The sequence below is a fragment of the Orycteropus afer genome, unplaced genomic scaffold, assembly GCF_000298275.1.
Source record: "Orycteropus afer afer isolate SDZICR_OR568_19922 unplaced genomic scaffold, OryAfe1.0 scaffold00048, whole genome shotgun sequence".
NCBI classification, from domain to species: domain Eukaryota; kingdom Metazoa; phylum Chordata; class Mammalia; order Tubulidentata; family Orycteropodidae; genus Orycteropus; species Orycteropus afer.
In genome coordinates, this window is record NW_006921635.1 from 324,898 (window position 1) to 333,113 (window position 8,216).

At 45.5% G+C, this 8,216-nt stretch overlaps 1 protein-coding gene across 1 annotated transcript in view; it reads right to left on the reverse strand.

The window, feature by feature from the left end:
• The window catches only part of TMEM132B (transmembrane protein 132B), a 192,053-nt gene that overhangs the window by 87,220 nt on the left and 96,617 nt on the right, over positions 1 to 8,216 (reverse strand). The window contains exon 4 of the mRNA XM_007938234.2: positions 359 to 545. Within this exon, the coding sequence (XP_007936425.1) occupies positions 359 to 545 (187 nt within the window). The remainder of the gene's footprint in view (positions 1 to 358; positions 546 to 8,216) is intronic.

Below are 8,216 nucleotides of genomic sequence, written 5' to 3' on the forward strand. Positions count from 1 at the left end.
AACGGCCTCCTCACCCAACTCTTACCCCAGATACCTCTCATGACACCATCTTCACTCAGTGCAGCTCTGGGCCCTGATGTGCATGTAGATTAAGGCAACAGAGAACAAGGGCTCCCCAGGAAACAGTTCAGCAATATCCACGAATGAAAAGGATTCACACAGTAGACCTAGGTAACCCAAGGAGCCATCATGCACAGCACGTACAGGAAATGGACGTAAGTGCATTTGCCTTGTTTCAACAACATGTGTCAGATACGTGTGAAACAACAGATTATAACATGTTCCATGTTTCTTCACATCTTAAGAGTGTGTAAGACAACTGCTTGGCGACACTCTTTGTGAAGCCCCAACTTCTTACCATCGCAAGAGGGACGATGCCCACAAAGGTGGTCTGGCTGACGAAGATCTCAGACACGACCAGCTCACTCATGGAGTCCTCCACCGGGTACTCCACCTGCCAGGTGATCTGCTGGGCCCCAGCCAGGCCACTACTGTTGTCAACTCCAAAGTCCACTTGCAAGATCTCATAGAAGGAGCCATTGGTCCTGAAAAACAAACACATTAAAGAGCAATTGAAAACCTGAGGCTCAGCAGAACGTCAAGACCATGGTCAACCATCACACTCCTCTCTGCCAACCAGAGAATCACTGCCGAGTTCAACAAGGTGCACGGCACCGCAGATTGAGCTCTCCTCACAGCTAGCCGCTGGGGCTGACACCTCCAAATGACTGGCTGGCCGGCCTAGCTACTCTGTGAAAACAGACTGCTCTCCATGGAATGAGACAGGATCTCATCTCTGCCCACCACACACAGCTCTCCCCTCCCAGCCCATGAGTGCACATGCCATAGTCCAAGCCCCCACCCTGGGAATGTCTGCAGACCATCCCACCTGCTTCACTGTGACTCCAGTTGTGAGAATTCTGGCCATGTCTACTCCTACTTAGCTGGGTATCTACAGACCAGTAGCTCACAGTGAGTGCTGGGATCTGGGGAGAAGAGTGGTGACGTCATGGGCTTATGGGAGCATGAGACCAAGAATCTATGAGCACCACATCTGCATGAACTCACAGGGTGACAAAGAAGAATGTGTGCTTGGGGAAGGGGAGGGGGGCGAAAACAAGTGAAAAAGACAGGTGTGACTGTCAGCATCTCTATGTGGAGGGGCTCTGGTCATTGAGATGACCTGGACATCGTGAGCTGACTATTGCATTGACCGGGGAGAGTTTAAAAAGGCTTCCGGCACTGATTTGCACCCGACCCCAGCTCTGTAAGCCAGTTTGCATAAACCTGAGTCCAGCTGTTCCTGGATCCCAGGAGTATGTCAGTGATGATCATGCCTGATCTGTAAGGTGGGTCACTCACACGGACCACCGTGGCTGCTGTACAGGGAGGGTCACTCACACCATACAGAGTGGGTTGCTCACACGGGCCACCGTGGCTGTTCTGCAGGGTGGGTCACTCACACGGACCATCACAGCTGCTATACAGGGTTGGTCGCTCATACAGGTCACCACGGCTGTTGTACAGGGAGAGTCACTCACATGGACCATCACAGCTGTTCGGCAAGGGGTGTGACTCACACAGACCATCACAGCTGCTATATGGGGTGGGCTGCTCACACAGATAGTCACAGCTATCTGGCATGGCACGTCACTCATATGAATGACCATGACTGTCGTATGGGGTGTGTTGTTCACAGTGACAATCACAGCTGTTGCAGGGCATGGGCCTTACATGGACCATCATGGCTGTTGTGTGGGGTGTCGCTCACAGTGAGGATCCCAACTGCTGTACAGCAGGCAAAGAAAGCATTGAAAATTTTCATCTGCTCTTCAGCAAGTTATGTCATTTACACAGATTATTTATCTCCCCATGAACCCCTAAATGTTTCTGAGCTACCAGATTAAGATAGTGACGCCTTCCCTACATGCTTTTGTCTGGAAATGGGGCGGGAGGGGCAGCCCTGATCCCTGTGCCTGGCTTTTCTGAAGTGCCTTTTTTTCCAGGCATTAACTTAAAAGATGACCAAAAAACAAGGTAAATACTGAGTGATGCCAAGAGTGGACAAATGCCCAGAACAGGATTGGCTGGCTACTCATTAAATAACAGTATGACACTGAACTTCCGATTCCCCTCTAGATGACTAACCTCACAGGGACAAAGACACGTCTGTACTGTGTCTTGCTCTGTCTGCGGCAGCTGGCACGGGGCCTGGCAAATTGTAGGAATTCAACTGGTATTTGTTGAATTCATTGAACATACTCAAAAGACCCAGCAGGGCACCCTGTAAAACTCTGAGCAATGTCATTTGCATTCTGGGAGACAAGGAGCTACCCGGCTTGAGTCTTGAGCCATGTTCTCATGCCTGGCTGGAAAATATGTTGACACACTCTTTGCTTTCAGAAGACACATCTATCTCCACAGCTAGAATGTAAGTTCTTCAAAGGCCAAACCTGCGATGACACCCAAGTCACTCCCAGGACTTACTACATCACTTCGCAGCATAGCATCTTTCTCAGTAACATTTACTGAGCATCCAATGTGTGTCAAGGGAGACATGGTGGTTCAGGGGGAGAATTTTCACCTTCCATGCAGGAGACCTGGGTGTGATTCCTGGCCATGAACCTCACGTGCAGTCACCACCCATCTGTCACTGGAGGCCTGTGTGCTTCTGTGATGCTGAACAGATTGGAGAGAAGTTTCCAGACTAAGATGGACTAGAAATGAAGGTCTGGTGGTTTACCTCCAAAAAAACAGCCACTGGAAACCCCGTGGACCACAACTGTCAGCTATGCACGGGGTCACCATAAGTGGAGGGCCAACTGGACATCACCTCACAACAACTGTGTGCCAGGTGCTAGGAATTCAGACATAAACAACCAAAAGGGGCCCCTGGCTTCCTCTCAAAAAACTCACTGCCATGGAGTTGAACCCGACTCATAGTGACCCCTCCTTGGGTTTCTGAGGCAGTATCTCTACGGAGGGAGCTCTGGTAGCATAGTGCCTAAGGCACTTGACTGCTAACCAGAAGGCTGGTGGTTCAAACCCACCAGCCACTCCTCGGAAGGAAGGTTGGACAATCCTACTTCTGTAGTGATACTGCCTCGGAAACCCAAGGAGGGGTCGCTATGAGTTGGGGCCCACTCGAGGGCAAATAACAACAACAACATCTCTATGGAAGTAGATTGCCCAGTCTTCCTTCCAAGGAGTGGCTGATGGGTTTGAACCACCAGCCTCCTGGTTCGCAGTCAAATGCCTTAGGCACTATGCCACCAGAGCTCCTCCTAGGCAGGGAGATAACTGTGTAAGGTGAAGCCAAGTAAGGATCAAGGCGATAATAAAAATGAGATGTTGCTGCTCGTTGTTCTCCAGTATCGTTGAGTTGGTTCTAACTCACAGTGACCCCATGGACAACAGAACAAAACACGGCCTGGTCCTGTGCCATGCTAACTACCATGGCCATGTTGGAGTCCACTGTTGCAGTCCCTGTGTCAATCCAACTTGTTAAAGATCTTTTTTATTTTATTTTTTTTGCTAACTCTCTACCAAGCATGACATCCTTCTCCAGGGACTGGTCCCTTCTGATAATATGTCTGAAGATTGTGAGGCAAAAGTCTCGTCATCCTCCCTTCTAGGAGCTTCTATCTGTACTTCTTCCAAGACAGATTTGTCTATTCTTCTGGAAGTTCACAGTACATTCGACATTTTTTCGCCAACACTATAATTCAAAGGCATCAATTCTTTGGTCTTTCTTATTCACTGTCCAGCTTTCATATGTATATGAGGTGACTGAAAAATACCATGGCTTAGGTCAGGTGCACCTTAGTCCTCAAAGTGACATCTTTGCTCTTTAACACTTAAAAGAGGTCTTGTGCAGAATATCTGCCCAGTGCAATACGACAGCTGATTTCTTGACTGCTGCTTCCATGGGCAATGACTGTGGATCCAAGTAAAATTAAACCTTGACAACCTCAATCATTTCTGCATTTATCATGATGTTACTTATTGTTCCAGTTGTTTTCTTCATGTTGAATTGTTTTCCAAAGGCTATAGACTGTGGTCTTCATCATCATCAGTAAATGCTTCAAGCCCTCTTCACTTTCAGCACAAGGTTATGTCATCTGCATGTCACAGGTTGTTAATGAGTCTTCCTCCAATCCTGACACTGAGTTCTTCTTCATATAGTCCAGCTTCTCAGATCATTTGCTCTGCATACAGATTGGATAAATATGGTGAAAGAATACAATCCCAACACACATCTTTCCTGATTTTGAACCAAGCAGTATCTCCTTGTTCTGTTTGAATGACTGCCTCTTGGTCTTTGCACAAGTTCCTCATGAGAACAATCAAGTGTGCTGGAATCCCCATTCTGCACAATGTTATCCATAATTTGTTATGATCCACACAGTTGAATGCCTCTGCATAGTCAATACAACACAGATAAACCTCTTTCTGGGATTCTTTGCCTTGAGCCAAGATCCATCTGACAACAGCTATGATATCCCTTGTTCCACGTCCTCTTCTGAATCCGGCTTGAACCTCTGGAAGTTCTCTGTCAATATACTGCTGCAACCATTTTATTTTTTAAGAAATTATCTTCAGCAAAATAGTACTTGTGTGTGACATTAATGTTGTTCAATAATTTCTGCATTCAGTTGGATCACCTTCCTTTGGAATGGGCACAAATATTGATCTCTTCCAGTCAGTTGACTAGATAGCTGTTTTCCAAATTTCTGGGCATACACAAATGAGTGATTCCAGCATTGCATCTGTTTGTTGAAACATCTCAATTGGTATCCCATCAATGCCTAGAGCCTTATTTTTTGCTACTGCCTTCTGGTTATCTTGGACTTCTTCCTTCAATATCGTTGGTTCATATGCTTCTTTCAGAAATGGCTGGATGTCGACCAATTCTTTTCGGTGTAGTGATTCTGTATATTCCTTCCATCTTTTTTTGATGCTTCCTGCATCGTTCACTATTTTGCCCACAGAATCCTTCAATACTGCAATTCAAGGCTTTAATTTTTCTTTAGTTCTTTCAGCTTGAGAAATCGCAAGTGTGTTCTTCCCTTTTGTTCTTCTAATTCCAGGTCTTTGTATGTTTATTATAATACTCTATCTTCTCAAGTCCTCCTTTGAAATCTTCTGTTCAGGTCTTTTATTTCATCATTTCTTCCACTCACTTTAGCTACCCTCTGTTCACAGACAAGTGTCAGAGTCTTTTCTGCTACCCACTTTGGTCTTTTCTTTCTTTTCTGCTTTTTCAATGACCTTTCACTTTCTTCATGTATAATGTCCTTGATGTCTTCCCACACAGCTCATCTGGTCTTTGGTCATTGGTGTTCGAGGCATTAAATGTACTCTTGAGATGGTCTATAAATTAAAGTAAGGTCATATTTTGGCTGTTGTTTTCATTTTTTTCTCCTTCAACTTGAACTTGCATATGAGCAACTGATGATCTGTTCTGCAGTTGGGCCCTGGCCTTGTTCTGACTGATGGCATCAAGCTTCTCCAGCATCTCTTTCCATGGATGGAGTCGGTTTGATTCCTGTGTATTCCATCTGGTAAAGTCCACATGTATAGTCACCATTTACGTAGTTGAAGAAAGGTATTTCCAACGAATAAGCCATCAGTCTTGCATAACTCCATCATGCGATCTCACAGCATCGTTTCTGTCACCAAGGCCATATTTTGTAACTACTGATTCTGCTTTGTTTCCAACTTTGGCACCCAATCACCAGTAATTTTCAATGCATCTTGTATGTATAATTGATTGATTTCTGACAGCAGATGTTGGTAAAAGTCTTCAATTTCTTCATCTTTGGCATTAGTGGTTGGTGCGTAAAATTGTCAACATACTGCAATAGTCATATTAACTGGTCTTCCTTATAAGCATATGGATATTATTATCCTATCACTGACAGCACTGTACTTCAGGATAGATCTTGAAATGTTCGTTTTGACTATCAATGCAACGTCATTCTTCTTCAGTTTACCATTCCCAGCACAGTAGACCACACAATTGTCCTAACGAACAGTACCAGTCTACCACTTGTCTGAGAGCGTGCTGCACTATGGCGGCTCCTGTATTGCTGCAATGCTGGAAGCTATGCCACTGGTACCTTACATACCATCAGGGCCACCCACAGAGAGCTTCCAGCCTAAGAGAGACTGGGAAGAAGGACCTGGAAAATGATGTGCAAAAAAAATTTGCCAGCGAAAACCTTATGAACAGCAGCAGAACACTATCTGGTAGAGTAACTGAGGATGAGCACCCTAGGTTGGAAGGCAGTGAAAATACAACTGCGAAGAGTCACGCCTTCAAAGTCAAGTCAACTTTATAGACGTGGGTAGAGTAAAGCTCTCAGGACCTGCATTTGCTGCTGTGGCATGAGAAGAAACAGCTGCAATCATTTGTTAATAATAGGAACATGGAATGTACTACGTATGAATCTAGGAAAAAGAAAATAGGAGGATGTCACCTTGGACTAAGGTGCACATGACTGAAGCCATGGCTTTTTCAATCATCTTGCATGCATGTGAAAGCTGGAGAATGAATAAGGAAGACTGAAGAAGAATTGATGCTTTGAATTATAGTGTTGGTAACAAATATCGAACATGCCCTGGAGTCAGAGACAGGTTATCTAGTAAGCAAGGTAAACAAGGGCATGCTTACTAATCTGTAGCGAACAGTTTCACATGTTTTTCCCCATCAAAGATGTGGTGAAACTGTTCGCTACAGATTAGTAAATAAGCACAAATAAGCTTGTGCTTACCTCCCTTACTGAGTACTCCAACCCTCTCAGGGATTGTAAACTTGAAAAGGGGCTTTGATTCTGTAGGGAGGTGCTGTGGGGTTGGGAGAGAGACAGACGGCAGCCATATCTAGAGGCAGAATCTCTGATGTGGTGAAAAATGTGAAATTGTTCACAACTGATTAGTTAGTAAGCACAAGTAAGCCCATGCTTACCTTAACTATTGGGTAATCTGACACTACATGGACTAACAGAAGAACAAACCAATCTGTCTTAGAAGAAGTACTCCTTCCAAAATGCTCCTTAGAAGGGAGGGTGGTGAGACTGCATCTCATGTACTTTAGTCACCTTGTCAGAAGGAACAAGTCTGCGGAGAAGGAGGTCATGCTGCCTAAAGGAGAAAGTCAGCAAAAAAAAAGCCCACTCTCACTGAGACAGACGGACGGACGCAGTGGACGGGCGCAGCAGCTGCAGCGATGGGCTCAAGCACAGCGACAACTGTGAGGACCGTGCAGCAGCGAGTGGGCTTTCGTTCTGTCGGACACGGGGTCGCTATGAGTTGGAACTAGTTCAATGTCACCTGACAACAATCGTGCTTGTGGGGTGATAAAATGTTCCAAAGTTAGATAGTGTCAATGATTCCATAACTTTGTGTGTATACTAAAAACTCTCAATTGTACACCTAAGAGGCACGAATTTTATGTTATGTGAATTATATCTCAATTTTTCAAAATGAAAAAAAGAAGAAGAATGAAGGTGTGGTAGATTAAAGTACCCACAAAGATATACTGAGGCCCTCATCCCTGCTGTAGTGCGTATGGTCTTGGTTAGGGAGTCGGGGTTTTCTTCAAAGATAACTCAGGTGACCTGGCAAAGTCATCCCAAAGCATGGTGGGTCCTAATCCAATCTCTTCTGAGTGGCTTCTTACAAAAGAGAAGGACAGATGGACAATCAGAGTCCCACATGAGGAAGACAGCAAGAAAAGAACCATCTCCAAGCCAAAGAACACCGAGAACAGCAGGGCTACCAGGACGGACTTTCCTCCAGACCCCAGAGAGAGGGTGTCACCCTCTGACGCTCGGAATTTGGAATTCTAGCCTCCAGAGCTTTGAGTAAAATAATGCGTGATCTTTAAAACCACCCGCCATGCGGTATTTCATTATGACAGCCCTAAGAAACTAAGACAGGGAAGGTCAAGGTGCACAAGGTTATGCACTATGTAATAGTTTTTATTCAAACGGTACATGCACACGCACTGGAAGAAAGGACCCCCGGTGGTGCAGTGCTTACCGTGCTTGGCTGCTAGCTGAAAGGTCAGCAGTTTGACTCCACTGGCTGCTACACAGGACAAAGATGTGGCAGTCAGCTTCTGTCAAAATTTATACCCTTGGAAACCCTGCGGAGCAGTTCTTCTCTGTCCTCTAGGGGCGCTGTGAGTTGGGATTGGCAGTGGGTTTGGT